Genomic DNA, 25,458 nt, shown 5'->3' with positions numbered 1-25,458 from the left:
CATTAAACGAGCCCATTTGCACAGTCAACAGGGCAAAGGGGAGGAAAAATAAGGGGAGCCCATATCACAGATAAATCCAATTGTGCGGCTTGTCAAAATGGGCCAGGGCGCAAAAGATATAGAGAATTTATTAAGTTCGTAAAATTGCGTTTTATGTAAAGGACCTCGTCCTGCGGAGAGCATAAATTTTGTCAGTCTGCCAGGACGGAACGGTATAGCATCCAATACAGATCCCGATCCCGTGATGTCGCCTCCCATTTTTGTTTACAAAGCATTTGTCCACAGGCTCCATTGTCTGGACCAAAGTTATTCCTTTATGTATGCATAATTCACCGCCGTTAAGCATTTTAGGCGACAATTGCAAAACAGTATAAAAACTATACAAACAGAAGGGATTCCGATTCGAAGGGGGGCTCTTAGATTTATAGTGTCCAGTTCAGGATATTGGATTGCCGGTCAGCTTAGTGTTTATTTGGTTTGCTGGCAGATGAAAGGCCCGAGATAAGTTTTAATTTCATAGGACGGAAGCTCAAGCCCCCCAGAAAAGATGCAATGCAATCAAGCAAAAAACCCGAAATGAAATGAAATTCAAATAAATCATGGAATAAATTGAATTTTTTGATATTACATCTGGGGACCAAAAGCGAATGCCATTGTTTTGTGTGCCGAGATTTTCGGAGCTTTGCTGGCAGCTGACCGGCATTTTCCGACTGCCAACGACGGACACATCCAATTGCTCAGGGCTGCCACACACACAACAAACACACTCACACAAACACACACAAAGAAAGCTTAACTAATTACGGAAACGATAAGATAAGCCGTCGAGAGCAGACGCAGTGAGTCCCGGAAACAAATGACGTTCCATTTATTCAAATCAAGAGAAGGCAAGGCAAGGCAAAGTGATGTCCCCTGGGCGAGTTCTTGTCGCCGAATTTGGGCCCGGAATAAATTGCAATTCCATGTCCATCAGCACGCAGCATGGGGAAAAGTGGGCGTTCGGCGGAAGTAATCGAATGAGGCATTAGTGCAACAGCAACTGAATCTGCAACTGAATCTGAATCTGCCACAGCAACTGCAACTGCCATCAGATATCGCAGCGGTAGATCTTGTACAGAAAGCACTGAAAGAAGCCCAGAAACAATGGCCAGCAAGCCGAGCATCGTCATCGCAATCACATCGAAATGCCATTGCGACATCGAAGCACTTTGATGCCAGCCAACTGATAAGTCAAGAGGCACTGGATGAAGGGGCAGGGGCACGGATGGAGGGGGAGTGGCACGTGGAGGGGCGGATGGGCGGAGAAGGGGGCGTGGACCCTCGTAATGATGCGGGCTGCACAAACCGCAGCAAAGCGCTTAATTGATGGCGTTGCTCGCCAGCCTAACGAACGACCAAATGCACAAGGGTAACCCACTCATGGGAAACTTAAAGAATCAAAATAAATCGAATATAAATCTGTTTGCTAAATGAGGATTTAATGTAATTAAAATCTTCAACTACGCAGTGAATAACTAGGAATATATGTTTGTAAGAAAATAAAACAAATAACTAAAGAAATACAAAATGTAAACGACTGAACGAATTTATGACCAAATTAATAGTTGATTGAGATAATAATTCTTAGAAACTCAGATTTTTATTACAAAAATCCCATTTACTGAAATTTAATAGAATTATTTAGACTATTAAAACTTTAATTACTGATCATATTCACTATAATAAAGTTTACAATAAAATAGAAAATAAACCGCACAGTAATTTAGAAGTAAATTAATTCAAAATTAAATTCCTTAATGTCCCCATGGTCATAACAAATTTAAAGCCAATTTGGTTGATGGACGTTCAATGTTGTGTTAACCGTAATTACAAGTGGGCGTAATTTCGAGGCATAAAAAAGAAGTTACTAGAACCGAAATTAAATTAAAATTCTATGCTGTCAATAAAAGTTTCAACCGCGGATCATCAACACCATCAATCCGCAATCCATCAATTGGCTAAGGAGGAGTCCGGTGTCATCCCGACGACTTTTATGGGCCATCAATCCATTTAGTGTAGTATATCCATCAGTCGCAGCCCGGCGATTGCCCATTTATTGCGTCCACTGAGTGCCCCTAGTAAAACAATAGTACAAGCTGTCCCACTGAGGTCGGGATCCAGCCATCCAACCGTCTAACATCCCAGCATTTCCCCAGTTCCCCACTTTTTGAACCCACTCCATGGCATCCCATCGCATATTGTTGTACTCCAACTCGATGGTAGTCATGCTAATGAGCCGCTAAAAGCAACATAAATGACATAAAGTTGCATTTTTACGACTGCGGCCAGTGCCACAAGTTCTCGGGGTCTACAAATTTTTATGAGAATCACCGGATTTCTATTTGATTCTCTCGCCCGTTTCAACTATTTTGGAAAGGCATGTTTTTGGGGCTATTTTCGTGTATTAAATTCGAATAAAGTGCAGAAATGTGTTGGGCCCCGGCTCATAAAATCCGGACCGAGCTAAAATGGAAATTCTATTGTTGTTGTGGGAGTGCTATTCATGTGGGCGTGGCACGAGGGGGCGGCTGACCGAACTCCCGGCATTGCGATGCTCATTTAATTGACGTTGAAGTCCGAACTAGGAGAACGAACAACAAAAAAGGTCGTAAATGTTATCGCAAAATCCAGCGGCGGAAAATGAAATTTGAAAATTTCCAAATATGGCAGAGGCTCCAAATAAAATATTTAAAATATGTGTGAGGCCATAAAAATGTGGAAAATGTATGAAAAGCGCGCATGGGGTTCGCCACTCTGATTTCCATTTAAAAGAGCCGGCCAAAAATAAAAGGCGCAACTTAAAGGCCGAACTAATGGCCAAACACACAGAGCAGCTAGTCAATGACTCAATTAGTCGGGGATAGGGGGATATATATTATAGTGTGCTGCATTCCCAGATGCGGATGACAATAAATTAGGCGACCCGCAGCCGCGTGGCAACACTTGAAAAACTCATCCGATCAATCGAACGACCGATGCCCAAAACTGCATAAGTATCCGTATCTGTAAATGTATCTGTATCCGTATCTGTGTATCCGCGTTAAGTGGCTGTTAGATGACGCAAGGGAAAACAAACACACGCATGCTGTTGGGAAAATCAGCTGGCACTTACCAGGTGGTCCCGCCGGTCCCGGCGGACCCTCAATGATTCCCGTGGGGAATTCGTCACCCTTGATGGTTGTGGTTAGTCCACGATCGCCTCGATCGCCCTTGTCGCCCTGAAAAGTCAGAGGGAAAATGAGTCATTCAGGGAAAATTAAGTGGAAAAACCCAAAGAGTCAGCCTTAATGCATAAATAAACGATAAATACGGCGAGACCCGCACGCCATAAAGAAAATGGGAAAGTCAGGAGAACAAAAGAGGACCCAGAGAACCGACAGGATGACAGCGAATCACTGGCAGTCACTTAAGCCGTCGCCGTGTTTATCCAACAGATACAAATAATGCATTAATCCTGGTGACATCTTCCTCCCCAGTTCCTCGTGATTCTTGCCCTTTTTAGGGTGTGTTATTATGGGTGTTTTTGTGTGTGTGTGTGTGTGGATTCTTATCTGAGCCTTTGTCTGTTGGGTAGGATTTTTCGGTGAATCACCGGACAAGAACTCACCTTGGTGCCAGGTGCGCCGGCCACGCCGGGAGGTCCTGCAACTCCTGGCTGCCCGGCCTCTCCTTGAACGCCCTGCGCTCCTGTTTCGCCCGGTGGTCCTCGCTCGCCCGGCACGCCCGGCTGTCCCGCTTCTCCGGGAGGTCCTGGCGGACCCGGCTCACCGGGCTCTCCCTGCGATGAGGAAACATCTTTATTAGTTACGAATCTCCCATGGAGTTGTTCACCGAGTCGGGGGGCACGTGCAGGACATAAACCAAGTACAGGACATGCTGGGACAAAAGAACAAGTTCTCGGAGCAACTCACCTTCAGCTGTATGACTGTGGAAGCGGATACATTGACGCCTGCTTCTTGCAAGTCCTTACAGCGTCAACAATACCAAAAACAACAAAACGTACCGCAAAATATAAATAAACGTTAAAAAAACAATTGGGTTAATCAAAACAATGTTCAAACAAAAACAGTTAGTAAATCATCAAAATAACGTTAGGTTTCAGCTGCTGCAAAAGCGAGATTAGCCAAATTAAAAGCAAATAAACCAAATTAAATGTTCTTAAAGGGTAACTCAAAACTACCAGACAACAAACGGGATGGAAATTCCATTAAAAACTACCAAGGGATCTTCCCAAAAAGTTGCCACTGTCCAAGAAATGAAAGGAGGGAAAAGAGGGGGAAAAAGGGTTTACCAAAACTACGATGTTGCAACGAATTTATGGCGCAGTTTAAACAAAAGAGCCAAGGCAACAGGACAACAGACAGGAGACAACTTAAAAGCATTACAAAGGAGGATGAAGCGAGACAATAAACACAACTACAACTACACAACTAAGTAAAAGGACCAGAAGGACAAATCCAGAGACCAAGGACCAGAGACCAGAAAACCAAGCGACTCAGCCAAGGACAACAAGTTGCGAATAATTTGTTGTTCGCCGGGCTGCCATCGCCTGGCCATCTGCATTTGGCCCCTGAAAAATGGTCTTGACCATGTCTACGTGTCACAGAAAAAGGGGAAAGGGGGTTGGGGGGTTTCCCACAGAGTGGGTTGGATGAGTGGGTGGTGGCAATACCTTAACAGCAACTATCTCCGCATAGCCCAGCGTGCCGCCATGCAGCGTCGTCACCGATCTCTTCAGACCCTACGAATGCAAAGCGGTTTCGTTTCCAGTTTAGTTTAGTTTAGGCTCTATTTCATTTCTGGCCCAGCGTGTTGCAGCAGCCTTAGCGGGTTTTTCGATTTTGGGAATTCAGGGTGATTGGTACGCGCTACTTACCTTCACCGTTTGGAAGACATCCATGCCGGGGTGGCCGACATCGCCCTTCTGGCCCTTGTCACCCGGCTTTCCGGCCGCGCCCTTCTCCCCACTGATGCCATTCAGGCCCTGTGGAAGAAACGCATTAAAGTTTAAGGATTCCGGAGTGAGACCTTACATGGTTCCCTCTGGTGTTTTGATATACTTTCTAAGCTAATTATTCTTTTGTTTTCCTATTGCTCTTTAACTCAATACCTAAAGTTTTAGAAAAGGAAACACTACTCAATCATTTGGTTATGCAACAGTATTTTGACTAATTTGTAAAGAATTAAAATGCTTTATAGAAATTTATCTGTTTTAAACAAATATACAACATAGTTATTGACCTCATCAACATCATAACTTTCCTCTTTAAATATTCTTATTATTGGATGTGAGAGTAACTCAACTAGAAACATTTTTATACCCTTGCAGAGCAAAAGGGTATAATAATTTCAGTCAGAAGTTTGCAACGCAGTGAAGGAGACACCTCAGACCCCATAAAGTATATATATTCTTGATCAGCATCACGAGTAGAATCAGAATACGTCTGTACGTCTGTCCGTCTGTCCGTCTGTCCGTCTGGCCGTCTGTCCGTCTGTCCGTCTGTCCGTCTGTCCGTCTGTCTGTTTCTCTTCAAACTAGTCTCTCAGTTTTAAAGCTATCTTGCTGAAACTTTCCCAAAAGGTGTGTAGCTATTGCACGCAGTATATAAGTCGGAACGAGCCGGATCGGCCGACTATATCGGATAGCTCCAATACGAAAGAATGAAATAAAAAATTCTCAGGCCGTTGTTTTTGATCAGATCGACTTGAATTCTTCCAGATGGCGTTTTCTAACTATTATTGAATTTCGGATTAAATTTTATCAAAATCGGATAACTCTATCATATAGCTGCCATAGGAGAGATCAATATATATATATAGAATTAATTGAAATAAATTGATAACATCGTTGTTTTTTATCCCATGAGCATGATTTTTTGAATATCAAGTTTTTTAACCACTCTTATATTGAGAAAAAAGTTTCATAAAAATCGGACAACTATATCTTATAGCTGTCATAGGAAAGATCGAAAAATCTATATAGAAATAACGGCAGTAAAATTATAACATCGTGGTTTTTTATAAGACAAGCATGATTTTTGAAATATAGAGTTTTCTTACGACTCTTAAATTACGAATTAAATTTGATCAAAATCGGACAACTATATCATATAGCTTTCATATGATCTATAGTCGGAAATATGGAAAATGAAAAGAAAAATCGTTATAGCTTCGATGTTGTTTAGCCTTTATGCATTTTGATCGACATATTTGATGACTGCAAGGGTATATAAGCTTCGGCTTGCCGAAGCTAGCTTCCTTTCTTGTTTATATTCTGCTAACAAAACTGAAAACTATATAAGTGTCCTAATCAGTCATCACAATATTTTATTAAACTTGAAGAAGACTTTAAAATAATCACTGAAATATCTAAAACTAACCGACACCTTTGGTAGTTTCTCAGACTTGATAATCCTAAGTTTTAAAGTTTTTGGTTTCAGCAACATCATTAAAAATCCTTGTTCAAAACACGTATTTAATGTGTCGGATGTTACCACTCCTTGTTACTAAATTTGTCCGTAGCGTATGGATCTCACTTCCGATGGGAAGTTGCCTTAGCATATGGAGCTCATTTCCCGTTCGCAGGACTTGCCACTTACCGGATCGCCCTTCTCGCCGCTGTCGCCCTTCTTGCCGCGCTTGCCGCGTTTTCCCTGAGGACCCGGTGGACCTGGAGGACCTGCAATGAAAAGTTTCGTGAGTTAGTTGTGAAAAAGCAATCTTAAGGTCGCCTCATTAGTTGCCCATTGAACTTGCCGCTGACCCACAGGACACTCGTCGACTCCTCGGCTAGTGGCAAGCCATTATTTCCTTCTCTGTGTCTCTGCGAAGCCCCAAGTTGCCCGAGTTGAGCTGCTTTTTTGGGGCGTTGTTTTTTGGCGCAGTTGGCGCAAATTCATTTAGCTGAAAAATGACTTTTCGCAGCATTTTGTCACGCTGCGGGCAGAAAAGCTGCCGGCGAACAGCGGATGGCGAATGGCTGGCACAAAATATTTACAACCACTTTGGCTGCTATTATTTCGGCGCTGCGAGGAAACTTTATCTACCCAAAGGAGTCGAAAAGGATCCGAAGGAGCCAAAGGAGCAGGACAAAGCTGCAGTCGATGCTTTTCAATTATTTCGCATGCAATTTTCCCCGGCATAAAACTCCGTGGCGAGGTCCTTCGTGTCCTGTAATTTCCCACCACTGCAGGCAGCAGCTTTTTCTTTCTACCAGCTGCCTGTCTGCCCGTTGGCAATTATTTTTATTAGAGCCGACTCCGCTGCACTTGGTTGTTTTATGCATCCACGGTACAGGAAATTAACACCTAAAATTCCAAGACAAAGGCTTCGGAATGGCTTTTGTATGGTCCAATGTATCAGTCGGAAGGTGTGAAAATATTTAATTAAATTAACAGACAACAGCAACAACAAGAGCAGAACAACGGCTGCAGGAAACCCCATCCAAGCCCCCCTACACTTTGAAGTTTTTTTTCGGGCCGTTCCATATAATAATTGTTGTAATTAAGTAATTTCGTTTTTCTACTTCTCCGCTGAAAGAGAAAAAAAAAACCGAGGAGCAGCAGTCTCAACGCGAGAGGTCTTCCGAAAGGAAGCTGCCCTTAATGCAGGAAACGCCGGCAAACAATTTAAATTCATTTCGCGCTAAAATGGCGCCGCAAACTACCAAAGGCACGCGCGCCTTTCGCCCGATGGGTGGCAAAGTGGGTGGGGCAGTGGGCGGTTGTAAAGGGCGTGGCCCTTTAGACTGCCAGACTGTATAGGTGCGAAGTGAGGCAGCCGGCATGACTCCGGCGGTGGTGGCGCCCCTTCCTCCTAATCTACGGATGCTTATTTAATTAAAAAAAGATTTCTCAGTTCACGCACCTAGGAACACGAAAGTACGGAGGCAAATAAAAGCCAAAAAGGCCAGACTAAAAGAGTATATTTACAAGAAATTTTAAGGCTGTTTGCTAACTTTTAGATTACCTGGTGGAGCTTTCACAAAAAAAAGAGCTTGAATATAAGTAGGCCCATTAAAAACCGTACAGCAAGATTATTATTTGCAGTCCACCTAAATACAGAAAATTTCTGTTCTTAATAAAATAAACATTTGAAAATAATTAAAATGTTTTTATTTATTACAGGAGAAATAATAAAGTTCTAGAGTGATTAAAACATTATCAACTGCATTATATAATTTACTGAGTTTAAGTCATATATTTTAATCACTTCTTTGGATAATTGTAATACCTAATAGGAAGAACTTAATGTTTTGTATATGGGCTAATCTTTCACAAGAAAAGCAAATCCAGGAAACGACATTTTATGGCGCTTCTGGCCCTTCGGCTTGGCTTAATCAATAGATCTGCGGAGAAAGCCGTAGAAGTGCTCCGTTAAGCCATCCATGAAATTTCCCTAATCTAGAACTTGGCCCACTGTTCGTCGTAGTCGCAAATTATGCGCTTGCAGCACTTGCCAAGTAATAAAAGCCAACCAATTAAGCGTGGCTAAGACTCGGGCTAGAAACAATGAAGGAGTAACTCGGCCCAGCGGGGAGTAAAGTTGGCTCAAGGAAATGGGGAAAAACAGGGGGAAAAGTGGGAAATGCGGGAAAAGAGGGGGAAACTTGAGCGTCAAGTGTCGTAAGCCAAAGCCAAACGGAAAGCGTTGACGCACGAAAAAAGAAAGGAAAGTACGGAAAATCGGCGAGTTCGGTGGCCTCGGAAAAGGGAGAGCGGGAAAAGCGGAAAAGCCTTTGTAAGGGAGCGGAAAAAGTTAAAATTGCTCTTAATCTAATAGCAACATAATAATCATAATCATAACATCGTTTGCCTTCACATGGGTGCCCTCTATTTTTCCTCTCCTCCGATTTTCCAGCGTTGCCATTAACGCCGCATTTTCCGTATTATTTTCGCGTTGATGGCGCCATTTTGGCTTACAGTTTGTTGGCTGCTAATGGCATTTATTTGTTGTTCTTCCTGCTCCTGTTGATACTGCCGCTTAATGCGCTAAGAAATCTCATTGTGGACCCAAATATACGTACTCACTTCTTTATATAGGTATGTATATATATATATATATATGTATAGGCTGTCAGCGAAACTAAGTGCGTTGCCAGCTGATGAAGTTGTTAAGTCACAACTTGTATTTTTCTTCCGCCCAACTTGACTCGGCAGTGCTGTCGTCTCCAATGGATTTTCCCGCTCCTGATGATGATGATGATGATGGGGATATTGACGATGGTGCCAGCAATTGAACGTACTCGCACATACGTGCCAGCGAAGCTATAAATCCATATCGATGGCATTAGTTCAACTGCAGCATCAGCTTTCCACCCCCTCGCAAAAAAATGGGGAATTATGTCAAGTTGTGAGCGTAATAAATACTCGACTTGGCATCGTTTACGTGCGTACAACACCACGACAACACGTACAGCAAACGGCGGCTAAACAAGTTGGCAAAGTATCCCATCCCAGGAGATGGGTTGACTACATCCTTTTCGCCAGGGAAACCGGGATGAAAAGCCAGAATCCAGAATACAGAATCCAGAAAGTGGTTCTGCACCTGATCGGGGAATTGAAGTTTCGCCGGCTGCAACATCAACTAACTTTGCCGCCACACTTGGGGCTTGTTCATTCTCCCAGAGATTCATCTAATTTGCCAAGTTGCCGGAGCCGCAGACTGAAAAACACCATCCATCGGCAGGGCGGCCAGCGATTTGCGATTCGGGGTTCAAAGTCTTAACTCGGTTCGGTGTGTGGTCAAGGCTCAATTGATTTTCCACCGAAGGGATAACTCTTTTGGGCTCCATTTGAATGGAGGTCTGATTGGGTGCATAAAAAAAGGGGAATGCTAAGTGATTTGCTTGGAATTTGGTCAAAGCAGTTTGCAAATAGCTGACTCAGTAAGCAAATCCGAATTTAAAGGCAAATGCTTAGAACCTCTTAAAGTTATTTTACAATATAAGTGAATTCTAAAACATTTCTCTGTCATTTCAAAGTTTTCGCCGCATATGCCTTTCCAACTTGAGTATTTAAATGAAAAATGTTCCACTTATATTTAACCTAGTTTAATTATTAATATTGTGTTGCCAAAGCCGTCTTTTCATACTTGAAAAACTTTCGCCGATAAGTGCACCTGCTGCTTGTCTTTGAGCTGAGCTAAAAACTTTTGCCGGCATAAATCGGATCGTTTGGCTTTAAGTCAGCCACTCAGCGTTTTCATTAGCAGTGCTTAAACCGAAAGCAGAAGAGGCAAATTAAATTTTCATTTAAACTGGTGCAAGAAAAGTGCGGAAGAGCCGCCCGTGCAGCTGCTCGGCAATCCGGGATCCCTGTCATCCTGTCAAGGACGTCTGTGCGCTGCGCAAAATGAACTGCCAGCCAAACAGTCAGCCAGCCAAACAGTCAGCCAGCCAGGAGTGAAACTTGAAATGCAAACATTGATGGCAAACTTTTAACTTTTGCCGTGACGTGTGTCGTCCTTTCTGCTCCCCAATGGTGGTGCAATGGTGGTGCTAGTATAGGTGGTGGTGCTGATGGTAGTGGTGGTGGTGTCCTTCGTACGTGCGTCAGCGGCAGGCAAATGCAGAAAGCAGAATGCAGAATGTGCAGCCAAATACAAAATGGTGAGCATACTTAAAGCATTTGCTCGAGCTCCATCCTGTTGCGGACATAACTGCAAAAGTTTTCCCTGCCAGCCATTCAGTTTCCCCAAAGGAGTCACGCATTTTCCCACCTCCCCTTCCCATCCCCCTTCTCCCCCATTCAATGCAAATGAAATTACGTAGCCAGCGGCGAGAGGAGGGGTGGAGTGGAAAAACAAAGGACGAGGAAAATATGCGAGTTGTTCAAATGCCAAAAGGCGCACCGAATGCTGTGTTGCGTTGTGTTGCTGGTTGTTTGTCTGCAACTTGCCGCTGTAAATCTTCAATAAATGCGTCTTGCAGTCGAAGGACAAGTGCGAGGTGAAAGCGGGAAAAGTGGGAAAGCCCTGGAAAATGCGGCGCTACATTACATTGAAACAAAAAGGCGGAGGACTTTCGTCCTGGCTCTCGGCAAGGCTCTTGTCCTTGTCGTCTGCTGATATGCGATACTTTCCATACAAAATAACTCTTCTCCTTCGCTCATCGCTCCACTTTTTCATTTTTTTTTTCGCTTCTTTTTTTTGCCAGCGGTGTTTTGTTCGCAAAAGTGTCTCATGTTTTTTTCCTAGGGATTCTGGGAGACTGTAATTGTAGAGCGATTCGGTTACTTCCTGGAAACCAGCTTTATCCCCCGGCAACTGACACACATAAGGAGATAGAATAAGGATGAGGAGACCCTGCCCTGAATATGATTTTCTGATTATCAGCAGAGGGCAAACCCGTTTGTGATTTATGCTCGCTCATTAGGACAGAAACCTGTTTTCCCATGGGCTTAACTGAGAGACAGGTTGCTGCGTCGAGTCACAAATTAAATTGAGCCGGCCAATCTTCAGTCGGAGCTATAATTCAATTCAAGTGGTAACTATGACCATAACTAATTATCTCGCTCGAGTAAACACAAATGCCCCTAATTGACTTATGTGCGTCTTATGTGCAACATGCGGAACATCATAAATGGCAGCAACGAATTGGCAGATCATAATGTTCGGACGGTAATCAACAATGGACCGGGATGAATTAGTGTCCCTCGGGCGGTGTCTGATGTTCGACAAATGCATTATGACAAACTTTTATTGGCTGCGGGGAGAGCGGAACTCACACCAGAAGCAGATTCAGAACGCAGAACACAGGAAGTCTCGCACACAAGTTTCCGAGTTCCTTTGGCGCTGGCTGGTTTTATTTACAGGCGAACATTTGCACGAGGTAAATGTCTGGCGGTTGGCAAAGTGGAAATCCAGACACGCACACATATGACAACTGCAAATGTTTGGCAGCTGGCTGACTCTGTGTGTGTGTTAACATGGCCAGAAGGCAAATGTCTGACAAATCTGTTGCATTATGAAAGCAATATGCTGTCCTTGTTGATCCTGCTCGCATATCGATTTGTCGACACGTCGCTTGCGTCCTTGCAATCATTTCCTCTAATTAAATGCCGGAATGCTGATTAGTGGCAAATCCCGGGCTCTTCGAAAAGCGACGCTTTCTAATGACCGACATTGCGTATACGTAATTTGAGAGTACTCCAACAGGTTGCTCTCGTGTGTGTGTGGCAATTAATTAACGCCGCCTGCGCCACGCCCACCAACTTTAAAGGCCGCCCGCCCGCCAATTACACATGTAAATGCAACGCTCGACAAATGTTTTGCGGTCTGGCCATAAATATTATAGGTAATTGCCACCGGAGGGGCTGGCAAAAAACCATTCTTTGGTTAATTGCAAATTGCATTTCAGTATCCGCACACGGTTTTCAATTCGCTTTGCTATCTGATTGAGTGACGGCTTCATGGCTTTGTGGTCTCGTTTGCCATTTGGCTGACCCAATCCGAATTCGAATCCAAATCCGAATACGTATACGAATGCGAATGGAAATCCCAAACCCACTCCCCCACTCCAATTGGAATCAACAAGCTGACAAATTAGCTTCACATTTGTTTGTCATTTAACTTCTGTTTGTTGTTGTCGCCCCGGAAAATTGTTGTCTGCGGCTTATTGCTCGCTTTTTACTTTTGAAATATTTGTTATTTATATTTCGGTTTTAAATGCAAATTGCATAATTTATTGCAGTTCCTGCTTTAATTTATGCGTCCAGCGCATTATTTTTTATTTACTTAAAATTAATGCTTTATTGTTATATGAATTTATGGGAAATTTTTATGATTTAAATGGCATTTTATGACGGGTAATGTGATTTTAATAGAGCAGCGGGGAATTGAATTTACTTTGATATTTATGAGCGCTGTGTTTTTCGTCTCTGCTTTTGTTAAGCGTTAATAAAATAATTCATTTTCTCCGGCGCTCGCGTTTTCATTTTCCGGCCAGAGATTTGCATTTCGCTTTTCTTTGCTCAGCTTTTGGCTTCTACTCGCTCTGCATTTTAAATGCAATTTGATTAAACCACAATTTGAGTGGCTGTCTGGGTATAATTTGCGTTGTGACAACTACGACGTCCAGAAGTCAGTTTGTTTTGAATCACATAATAGCCTTCAAATGGGGATTTCCGATTAAACACGGCTCAAATAAAGGCTTTGGAGTTAATACACTTAAAGGTTCTCCTCAATGGAATCACTCAAGTTGAAAAGTTTATCACATTGTTTCGGAAACTTCAAGCCATTTGATTTAATGGTAATGTTGTCACTTATTTTCTGAGGTCCTTAAAGTCCAGTTTATTAAAACGCCTGTCTCTCGATGCGAACAGCAAAAACAAAAAGGATGTCGAAAAAATAACAAAAAAAAAAGCAACAAACGGAAGGAGAACACTTGTAAATCCCCGGGGGCTTTACCTTATGTTTAAGTAATTGGTAAACGGCTTTGGCCGGTGTTTGGAAAAAGGCTAACTTGCACACGCAAACCCTTTTTTACGCCATCAGTGGCCTCGAGATTTTAATGCTTTTGTTTTTTATGTGCTTGTTTTTTCGTTTTCGCTTGCGAATAAATAGAAAACAAATACGGGACTAATATAGAAACCCAAGGATAATCCCCGGGAAGTTGTTTCAATGTTTTCCTTTTTTTGGTTCAAAATAAGCAATAGAGTATCTGCAGAACGCGTTCCAAATGAACAAAGGAAAAATCTAAAACAATTTCAGCGAACAGCCCCCATGGAAAAAAGAAGGAGAAATGGCAGAACGATAATCCCTTAGAAAAACACGTTGTTGGGCGGCGAGGATGGAAAAGTTGGGCGGGGAAAAGCCCTCTCAACAATAGAAAGTGTTTGGCGCTTAGGAGTGAAAAAAATGAAAATAAGAATTTCATTTCACTTTCCGCGCGTCTGACACGCTGTTGACTGATGGCTGCCCCCCTTTTCCCCCCTTTGGATCCCCCTGATCGAATGGCATTAGCATATTTTCCGCTGGTGACGAGTGCTTGCGACTCGCTTTCAATACGCTTCCACGCAATTGCACAGTGGGAAAAATAAAACGCCAAGGAAAGCGTCGAAATCGGAGCTATCTTTTCTTGGAAAAACAACAAAGCGACACTCCCTTTCGACTGAATCTGACTGGATGTATGTATGTAAATATATATTCGGTGGGTAAATCAAGAAATTAATCCCTTCAGCAGCTGCGACAGCGGCGAACAAATAATGAAAGACATTTCATATTTTTTGTGCGCCTTATAAACACAACAATGAATGGCGAATCAGGCTGATGAAGAATGATATAATAACAATAATAATAATAATAGCGGATTCCCCGCCGAATCCCCCCGCTCCTTCCCATTCCGAATCCCAATCCCCGACTGCAGATGGGCCATAAAAAATCACAGCACCCACAGCGGGCAATGACAATAAAAAATGTGACAAGTGATACAGAGTAAATATACATGCGAATATGAAACGGGCAGAGGAGCAATGAATGGCAATACGTATTTGTATCTACATGCATATATATGTATCTATAGTCGGATCCGTATCTGTATCTGTATCTGAATCTGCAGCTGCTCTTATTTTGTATTTTTTGTGGTGGAGTTTGTCCAGCGCCTCCGAATGGTTTATTTGCTCTGATGCCGCCTTTTGCTGTTGCAACTCGTGTGTGGCATTTGCACGGATTCCTGTCCAGTTCTCCTCCACCTCCACCTCCACATCCACATCCACATCCTTCTGCTCCTCCTTCCCTTTTATTTTTTTCGGGGGGCTTCATCGGTGGTAAGCCTCTTTTTATGGCCGTAATGGAATGTAACCGAGCCACTGACACAATACAAAATGCAGCTCACATATTGCCATTGCCCGATGAGTTATGGCTTAATTGTGATGTCAGCGTCGGTGGACGAGGTGGCTGTCCAGTCCAGCCATCCAGCCATCCAGCCATACAACTTGTTTGACAGTGTCCCTCGAATAGCGCCAAATTGGAGTTCCTTTGCCGCCGTTTCCCCACAGATTCCCGATCCCCATTCCCATTTACCTTTTGTCAGATGCCCCAGCAAAAAAAGCGGTGTAAATAATTTCTCATCTATATTCCCATATGCATTGCATGGCAATATTTACACCGAAGATAAGCAGCCAGCGGCAAAAGCCACTCAGAGGAAAAATTAAACCACAAGTAAATATGATTTATTCATATTTGCAAGGAGTTGTCTCTGATTGTTTTGACGCGCGTTATCTTATATGGCAAAAAGGTGTACTAAATTCATACAGAAAATGTAAAGAAAACTCTAATTTAAGATAGCTAAATAACCGCAAATAAAATAACATTGGAACATACTATATTTGTATTCCTTTTGGTAAGTTATATTAATGCAATTCCAAGGGTTTTAAGAAGGGTTCCCCTCTAGCCTATAAAGCACTACTAAATTTAATATATTTTCTTGTATTTCCATGACTTTCTGTTGAGTGTATAAGCAAACTAGCAGATCACGCTCCAGTAGTTACTTCCTTTTGACGAGTTGTGCCGGCGATGTGCAACATTCCCAATAAATAAAAAGGGAGAAAGGCGTCGCTGCTGCTGACACCTCAGCTCCCCTTTTGGGGATAAGATCGAATGGGAATGGGGAATGTTGAATGAAAATGGGGAATGGGATGAAGTGACATTTACACAATGGTTATGATGCCGATATGCGCGATATGTTGGAGCCATCACTCATCTGGCGATGTCTCCTCCGCTGCGCGAACACTGATGATATGAATGAATTATGTGGGTGGCTTTCGGTGGCAAGAGGAGGGGGATGCAGGGGGTGCAGGGGGGTATAAATGTGTATAGAGATGTGGAAAAGGGGGGGAAGGGCTGTGTCGACATGCGTTTAACTTGCGGCAATTTTGTAACATGGAATCTGCAGACGAGCAGATGCCGCTGGGCGACAATGTTGGAAACAACGATGCAGTAGCAACATCATTCGCAACAACAACAACAACAAGAACAACAATACAGAAGAAGCGGCATCAGCAACGAAAAACAGGAGGAAAATCAACCTGCAGCTGACGCTTTTGGTGGCATATGTGCCGGCTTGAAGCTTTTGTGGCATTGTTCGTGTGGCATAATTTAAATAATTGAAAGTTTTACGCTTACGCGCATAATGCGATGTGCAGCAACAGCTGAATGGCCGGATGCCGATGGCTGATAGCTGCCCCATTCACATTCACATTCACATTCACATCCACACACTCCACCATTCACATCCACATCCACATTCACGTATCCACATCCAGAGTCCTTCGTACTGTATCCTGTATCCTGCATTCTGCATCCGTTCGGCAGCTGTCCCGTCGCTTTAATGAGCAAATTACTGGCCGATTCTGCGGCCCAGCTACATGGGAATGAAATTAACCAATTTCACTCGCGAATGCAAATGAGCGGCGGCTAAAAAAAAGAAGGAATCATGGCTTTTTCCCTTCGCATTCGCATTCTGCGTTATTTAATTTTCTGCCAGCGGCCATTTCAGACGCGAATCCAAATTAAATGATCACACCGCACCCGGCACAAGTTCAAATAGACAAATGCGCCGCTGCCCCAGGGCAAAAGATACACAGATACGGAGAGACGCAGATACAGATGCGGATGCTGGGCAACTGGCTATGGGCAACCCTTTCGTGCCACCACCACTTCCTGCTCCCCTTTTTGCGAGAACACTGGCTGCCCCCTTCGGTACGTGAGTGCAAACTGCTTACGTTCGTATCATACAAATCATGCAGCTGCCATAAATTCTAAATTGCCAGCCATTTTAGCAGACACACAGCCACCGACAGAGACGTAGATGGATTCCCGCGGAGGGGGGAGGGGTTAGGGGTGGCAGGTTGGCACAATGGCCATGGACAGTGCCGCAGGGCGTGAAAAGAGGGAGCGGGAGGGGGGATGGGGGCGCAGGTTGACTGATAAAAACGATGAAGCGAAACGAGGCAAGTGCCACAGTGGTCCTCCGGGTGATTAAACGCCAATTTATAATAATGCCTTCATATTTGCTGATAAGCATGCAAATAATTGCCTCCACAAGGCTGTAAACTTGTTCCGAAGTGGCTTTTATGCTCTTTTTGATTGCGTTGCATGTTGATCATAAAGATGACCATGTTTATTTTTATTTTTGCTACATATTAAGCAGGTTACTTTGCATACTGAACTTTTACATTGAGAAATCGGATTTTAAGAAAGAAAATAAAATGGAAGCGAAAGAGAAATAAATAATAACCTTAAATTTGATCTTCATGTGAGTTTTAGATTTTTAGATTTATTTAGTTAGATTTCTTTTACAGATGCTGTTTAACCATTAATGGTAATCCCATTTTATGATGATTATTAACTAAATAGTTATCCCTTCCCTGCTGTTAATCATATTCTAGCTCCACTGTTGCAATGAATGTGGTTACTCGAATTGTGAAACATAATGAGACTTGACATGTTATTTGCCCATTGGACGCTTGGCGAGTGTGTGATTGAGTGTGAATGGGATGCCGGGGGAGTCCGTCTCTGTGCCCATTCCCCATAGAAATGTTTGATGTTTTCGGCTCTGAATTCCGCAGAGCAACAGTGATTGCTTAAATGCGCAGCTCGGATGGCCAAAAAAGGATGTTGGAGGATGTGGGATGTAGGAAGCAGGACGATGGAGAGCCACGCCCTTCACTCGACTCCTCGTGTTTTATATGTTTCGCTACAACTGCCACAGACAAAGTTGTGACTGAGGGTCCCCCTTTGTAAATAAATTGAGAATGCGCCACATACACAGACACACACACACACAAACAACAACTTACACACACACGCACAGCACAGTTTTGTATGCAAAAGTCTATTTATTCTAGAGTCAAAATATGCAGCGCACAAAGTAGCAGCAGCAGCAGCTTTCTATTATTTTAACTTTTTATATTTATCATACGCTGCTCAGCTCAGCTTTTTTTTATGAGGCACTCTGCTGTTGCTGCCGCCGCTGGTTGCACCACTCGTCGCCATTGTTGTTGCTGCTGCTGGACCGTCTCTGGCTTCATTATTTTTATTGGATTTTCCTCGGGCCCTCAGACCGAGGGGAATATGATAATGTGGGCACTTCAAACGGGTTCAATAGAACCGTTCCCTACTCCCCTCTTGCCAGTTTCCCAGTTCTTCAGCTCAAGAAGAAAGAAGGATAGTTTCGTGGCTAATCCGGGCTTTTCCGCACCCACACGAGCTCTCAAAGATTGCTAGTCATGTGGTAACCACAGGCTAGAGAACACACATCCTACACCACACACTCATACACACTCAACCGCACTCTATGTTGCTGTCATGTTGGATTGGAATGCATCTAATGGCATAGCATGGCATATTACACATACGCCCTGTGGCGCATTGTCTAATAAATACAAATTTAGACAGCATGATTTGCCAGCAGGTCTTGATATCTCGAGTGCAATGCACTGGGGCTCGATTCAGTTTGAGATTCCAATTCAGAAACATGAACCTGAACCCCGAGAGCACGAGTATATATTATTTATTGGCTTTCGGTGTGCGGGTGCCGACCTTTCGACCTGCATCCCCGCATCCCTGCATCCCTGTTTCCTGCATCCTTAGCCTTCCAGATGGCCAGAGCGTCCGAGTGGCCCTAATGTGATGCGGCCGTGTCTAACAGGGTCATTAGGCACAAGTGCCAGTGCGCTAATTATGCAACTCGAAGAGGCCAGTAACGAGTAACCGGCAACCAGTAACCGACAACCAGTAACCGGCAACCAGAGAATGGGGCAGCACCATCTGCATAAATCTCGAATGGGCCAACACGGCCAATTATGCACTTTATGGTATGTCTGGGCATAACAGCCCCGGAACACTTGGCCAGTTGGCCCACAAAGCGGGTCACATAAATCCCGGTTGTGGCCACGACATGACCCCAAGCCACTGCAAGTCGCATTATGACAAGGCCTGCCAGGTCGCATAAAAAGTGCAGCAAGCGCAACCAGCCACTTGCCACTTGCCACAGGCCACAATGGTTGCAGCTGAAAGATAACCGATCGCATTTGGGCCGCGCCGCAAACCTTCAATTTTGGGGAGAAAGAAATATGCTTCAGCACCACGACAAAACGATTGTGGTTTATGATTATTATGGCTTAGCAAAATCTTGGCTTTGCTCTATTTAAATAAATTGAATTCATGTTTGTTGTTCTTTGTTCGCCAAACTAACACAATAATTACAAAAACACCCAAAGCCAAAGCTATGTTTTCCTTAATTAAGAATTCATAACCAATGGTGTTTTATTATTTAATGCTTAATCTTTCCAAGGCATATACAGCTTCACACCCAAGAATGAGATTTTAATTAAACATATTCTGCCAGGCTTATTGCACATAAATATTTAAATTGTCTTTGATTTCCGTTTCACCACTGACATAACAATTAGAAACTTATCTTCCTAACACAAAGGACTCAAGACATTGCTTTGAAGTGGTATTTATTATGTTTTGAATGCTGCAAAATTATTGCTGAAAGCAGCAGATTTATTTAACAGCTTAAGCAATAAACGGAATAGTTCGTTATTCCCAAAGGAATAACCCCACAAATATGTTTGCTACCCCAAAGGAATTTCAATGTAGTCTTTAAATGGGATTACGTTACTTAAAAAACTTACTTAACAATTGAAAAATGCTGTTCTCCACCAGCTGAATTTAAGTACGGAATATTCCTAGACTCCAGGCAGTAATTTCTATTGTTTTTGGGTCCGAGCTGCTGAACATTTTATGTACCGCATCAACACGTTGTAAGATAAATGTGGCTCTGGTCTTCTGATGCCCGGGCCACCGTTGAGTGGCCAAATTTCAAATTAAAATTAACATTATGCAAATTCCGCCAATTGCCATTATACTCGACATTGTCGCGGGTCGCTGCCGCAGTCAAACAATCCCGCCGCCCACAAAGGATCGCATGGACCCGAGACGTCTAAAGTCCTGAGTCCTAAAATCCCCAAGGCAAGGATATATGTATGTTTATATATACATATATATGGGTATATAAATTCCGATGGAATGGAGAAGTCGCCGGGTGGCAAACTTTTTATGCAAATTAAATGTCTGCGACTGACGCGCGTGCGTTTTGTTTGCTCTAAAGACGGCGACTAGGCAAAAAGCAGCGACCCCAAAGCATTTCGGAGCGTTTTAGTCGCCGGCAAGTCAGGGGGAGAACTTTGTTTTAATGAATTTTTTAGCCGCAACGCTGAGCATTCTCAATGTTTGCTTAATTAAAGCGTGTGTGTGTGTGTGTGGGGAAACATCTGCAGCGCCACCGCTGTTTATTTGCCTTTCAACATGCTGCGCTTCATCATCATTAACAAAATACTAGCGCCGCCAACAAAAGGAGCCTGCTAAATCAAAATAAATACAAGTTGGGCCAGCGACGACAACTGAAACTACTCGGAGTTGTCGACTGATGTGGCGACCAAGAAGTTCAAGACCCTGGAGCGGAAAAATAAAGATGTTGTCTTTAAGGTGGAAGTTCTACACTTAAAGTTCACAGGTTTTAGTGGGATTTTCTTAAGCAGTAGATGTATAAATGAGCCCTTTAAATATTCTTATGATATTTAAGATATGCGAAACTTAAAGCAACACATTTTTATTTCATTTAAATTTGTTTTACATTTTTTTTCGTTATTGTTCGATATAAACTTTGGCAGAGTAACGCCCTAAAATTGATTTAAAGAAAGCATTTTTTATTCCCCGGGAAGTGTGATACAACTATAAAAAACTTTAACCACGACAGCGGACTGAGATTATAATTTCTTTAGTCCAGCTTTTGTTATTTTTCCGCTCCTTCTGCCGCTTTTTGTTTGTTATTTTTTTGTTGGTGCTGCGGTGGCTGGTGAAATTTATGCGCGTTGTTGTTATTATTTTTCCTGCTTCCGCTGCGCCTACCAAACAAAACAGCAAGAGCGGCGGCCAAAGTCTAGAGTAACTCCAACAATGTTGCACCATGCTGTGGCAAAGAGGCAAGAGCAACAGGCTGACAGGAGGGGGGAAAAGGGGAGCGGTGGGGAGGGGAGGGGTGGTGCATAATCGGGTGGGAGTTCTCCATTGAGAAGTGGTCTTTACTTGGACTCAACTAGCGCCAGAGCTCGCCAATCCCCAAACTTCTGGCCCTGTTCTCAAGTGCACTCGTATTTGTTGCTGCCGCTGAAGTTGCTGCCACTTCAGTTGTTGTTGTTGCTAGTTCCTCTACTGCTGCTGTTGCTTCTGCTATGTTTGTGCTGCATTTAATTTGATTGCATTTTATTTACTTTTTCCATATCTATATAAAAGATGCTGGAAGAGGCGCCTCGGCTGCGTTTTTCCATGGTCCGTGAGTTAAATTAATTCCACTTGATACACAATTTTCATCCCGACTGCAGAACTTGCAACAAATTCTGTGCGGCAGCTGGTGCATGTGGCCAGTGTTTGCTTTGTTTTGTTTTGCTTTTCGCTTGGCCCAGAAGTTGATTAAGCGCCAATTTATTAGTTATTCCATAGCTGGACTAGGCCAGCCTTTGCTTTCATCGCTGCCATGAAATATTTTTCATTTCTCGGACGCCGCCGCTCGCTCACTGTTTTCATCCCGAAAAAAACGAAGGAAAAACAAACAGCATTTGGCACACTCATGAATCGCTCCGCTCGAATTGTGAGTTATTCACCAGTTCGAGGGAATTTCGGAGGGTTTGGGGGTTTCGGGGGGTTCGGGGGTGCAGTGCAGCCATTTGCAATGGCGCGGAAAGTTATGGGACCGTTTTGTGGGCATATATATGGCTCATATAATTCCTAGTTTCGGTTCCAATTGATTTACGGCGGCTATTTGTTATTGCAGATTTGGTTGTTCTTTGGGGGAAATGCCAGAAACTAATTAGTGGGAAGTTCTCGCACACTAAGTGGCGGGAATTTATGATTTAAGCTTCTGCTTAAGATGTAAGCATATCGAATTGATGGCAAGGGGCATTAATATCTCAGCGATTCAATAATAGCACATATCTCTTCCAAACGATTGTAAGGTGATTCATTCCCCCCCGTTTTTGCATTTCCCAGCTTGCTTTTCCGACTCTGACATTTTCCCAACGTTGGATGCACAACGATGGATGCCGTAATGCAAATGCAGTGGCAGACGAAAATCTATTTGAGCAAGTATCTTTATCTGTTTGAGCTAAAATATTTTACGGCCAACACACATACGCCTTTCGCTCTGCAACTTGGTAACCGTATTTCAACCTCATTTGACTTCGACAGCCAAACAAATCTTACAGAACCAGCAAAAAATGAATCCCAACAGTTTGCTCGCTCCAACTGAAAAAAGTTGGGTAAATAATTACTGAAATGGGATCAGCTTCTCTTTACAGAAAATCAAAGCCGAAGCGTAGGAAAAAGCGGTGAGGGAAAGCAGTTAGCAGTAGTTAATCACCGGACAAACAAAGTAACCAGGAAGGAAGTAAGAAAAGTAAACAAAACCGAAGAAGCCAAAGAAAAATGAGAGTTGCCTGGGGATTTAAGATTTCCACTGACCCTGGAGGTCACTTTCGCAAACGGAAATGGAAGGAGTTGGAAATATGTACTCAGCACATATCGAAAATGCAGCAACTCAGTGCACTAATTGCAGTCGAAAAAGGGAAAGGGTCAGCGAGTGGGAAGGGGTTTAAATGAGAGGGAGGAACCCATCAATGTTATTCGACGACCGGCGTCAAAATCAATTAAATGGGCAACAGGCGAACTGTAATTGCAGCTTAAAAATTCCCATTGGAGTTGTCGATTTGGCTGCTTATTAGCCAGTACTGTCCAATTTTATAGATTTCCCTTGAAATATTTAAACACAGGATCCCGGGTCAAATTAGTAAAATTTACTATATACGATTTTATAAATTTTAGTTGAGCATCAGAATCATTTTTATATTGCAAGTATTTATTTTTAAATTAACAACAGCACATCTTATTGCAATTGTTGCTCGAAGTAAAAATTTAAATTATCTAAAAACAAACTTGGTTTCAAAATAAAATACATATAATTTGTAAGCTATGCCTTTTTCCAAAAATAGATTGATAGCTACCAATTGAATTTATCTTATTTCTTTATTAATAACCCACCCACTTTCTTCTCGCCCACACCCAAGTCATCGAAGTACAGTGAAGCACTTTGCGTTAATTGCACGCAGACCTCTTCATCCACATTCGATGCTCGCTGTGCTGAGTGGCCGTCGAATGGCAAATAAAAACAGAAATTAAACAAAGTAAATAGAAATTCATCAACGTCATCGGCGACGCTTGGCCTTCGTCTCGGTCTTGTTCTCAGGGTTTTGGCGCTGGATGCAGTTCATCCGGCCTCATTGGTGCAACCTCGGCATCCCACTCCGTAATCCATCCCGTCATCCCGCCATTCCGCCATCCCGCCACAATAAAATCCACAAACATTGGCCGTACTTTAAGCACGCCGACATGGAAGTCGTCACTGGTTTGTGTTATTCTTGCGCTACAATTCCTTCACGAAAGATGTGTGTGTTGTGTGTGTAGTGTGTTTTTTTGCGGGGCAGACATAAAAGCAAACAAAACAATTGCAGTCGGGTCAGCAGACGAGATGGATGGCTGGCTGGACAAATGGATGCATGGATAGACGGATGGATGGATGGATGGATGGAGAACTGGATGGATGGACTGCAGCCGACGCCAGCGCATTCAATGCATTGCCATTGTGGATCATTTTTACTGTGCAATAAAAAGCAACCGCAAGTCGGTTTATGGGCACGCACAGTTAAGACCAAGCTTTTAACACTTTGGCAACTCATAAATTTAAGTAGTTCTTGGTATAATTGGAGTATAATTTAAGAGCTTCTACAAGTTATTCGCTGATTGAGAAACCCAATTTAAAGGGATTTATTTTCGCATATGAATATTTTAATATACTATAAGGTTCAAATATTTAAATGAAATATTTCGCATAACTATATATTATCCATAAGTTAGGTAGCTATTTCAGATTGGATGCATTAAGTCACATATTTTATGAAATTCCCCTTGTAAATTTAAGCAATTACACATCTAAAACCCCTTCAATATATTCTTAAGATTTATAATCAAATCTATTTTCTTAACCGCGATTGTCTGAAGCTGATGGCAATGCCTATGCAATTGATTGGCATCCAAATTGATGTTCTTTTTTGGCTCGTATTTTTTGGGGTCAGCACCTCCACGGGCCACATGGCGCGTGGCATGCACCTCAACTTTGATGTTCCCTGCCGCAGATCGGTGCACCACCACCACCACCCCCACCTTCAGATTCCCCTTGCTTTTACCCCCTCACCTCCCTTCCCATCGAGCAGCTTTGATTCCCTTGTTTTTGTGTGTGTCGTTTTTCAATCGTTTGCATCCATTAATCAATTTTTGTTTTTCCCCCTTCCATTTTCCGATTCGTGTTACTTGGCTTTTTTGCCTCCCAGCGACTTGAGCTCTTTGCGGCCCTCTCGCCATTATCTTGGCCACTCTTGTATCTTTGGCAGCCGTGTGTATCTTAAGTGGACGCCAAGTAGCCCCAATCTATTTGGATCGGCCAAGTGGTCAATGCAACGGAGCTTATCTGCCGAGGAGCAGTTGCCACTTTTGTTGTGTGCCTCACTTCTCCCCTCTCTGCCCCAAAAAAAATATTTCGTTGGCTGCTCTATTAGCCGAATGGTATCTCAGTTCGCATCTTTCTGTTCGCTTTCTTTGGACGCTACGTTGGCCCAATTCCCCCGAGGGCAACAAGGACCCTTTGTCCATTCTCCTTACATTTCCACTTCCCCTTCTCTTCTTTCCCTTCCTGCACTGAGCGAAAAATTTGTCTGCGGGCCACTGACGCCCATTTTCGGTGTAGCAGTTTACTGCGGTTAGAAGTTTAGCATAGTTCATTGTCTTGTTGTTCATCAACTTTTTGTGTTGTTTCGTTATTCCCATCCAATAAAACCCGCTGGGATCGGAAAGCCAATACCACCGCCCCGCAGAAAAGGCAACTTGGTCAAAAAAAGTGGCAGGGAAGGAATTTTATACCAATGTTGTGTTGCCAGAGGGATCGAACACTCTACGCGGTGGATATTTGTTAAGTCAATAAGAGGAGGTAGATAAACGTTGACCCGAAAAACTTTTGTTTTAGCAAAGACTTACATATTTTTAAAGGACGGTTTTAAAAGTCATTTTGATAGATAAAAGACATACCTGCAATAAAGAAAAGAGAATTTATTAGCATTATTAAAAGGAAATTACTTAAAGTAAATCATTTTTAATCTAAATAACAATTATTATACCCATCAACTTAATATTATTATTATTTGACTATTATTTTAGCCATATATGTATATATACATATATTTAAGGAAAGATTATGTATATATTTATTACTTTTGTAATCAATAGATCATTTTGAAATACATGATCTTA

At 42.9% G+C, this 25,458-nt stretch overlaps 1 protein-coding gene across 19 annotated transcripts in view; it reads right to left on the bottom strand.

Moving 5' to 3' along the window:
- Window positions 1-25,458, bottom strand: part of LOC108087012 (collagen alpha chain CG42342) — a 75,671-nt gene that overhangs the window by 16,981 nt on the left and 33,232 nt on the right. For 8 of the 19 annotated variants that reach the window (XM_017184161.2, XM_017184167.2, XM_017184172.2 and 5 more), the window contains exons 3-8: window positions 6,639-6,718; window positions 4,916-5,023; window positions 4,712-4,780; window positions 3,951-4,004; window positions 3,647-3,817; window positions 3,152-3,257 (exon numbers count right to left, since the gene is read on the bottom strand). In XM_017184161.2, the coding sequence (XP_017039650.1) occupies window positions 3,152-3,257; window positions 3,647-3,817; window positions 3,951-4,004; window positions 4,712-4,780; window positions 4,916-5,023; window positions 6,639-6,718 (588 nt within the window). The remainder of the gene's footprint in view (window positions 1-3,151; window positions 3,258-3,646; window positions 3,818-3,950; window positions 4,005-4,711; window positions 4,781-4,915; window positions 5,024-6,638; window positions 6,719-25,458) is intronic. The other 11 variants (XM_017184163.2, XM_017184165.2, XM_017184170.2 and 8 more) reach the window with 3 other exon arrangements.

Source organism: Drosophila ficusphila, unplaced genomic scaffold, assembly GCF_018152265.1.
Source record: "Drosophila ficusphila isolate 14025-0441.05 unplaced genomic scaffold, ASM1815226v1 contig_791, whole genome shotgun sequence".
NCBI classification, from domain to species: Eukaryota; Metazoa; Arthropoda; class Insecta; order Diptera; family Drosophilidae; genus Drosophila; species Drosophila ficusphila.
Note: the sequence above shows the minus strand (reverse complement) of the source record. Positions and strands in the feature narration are given on the sequence as shown.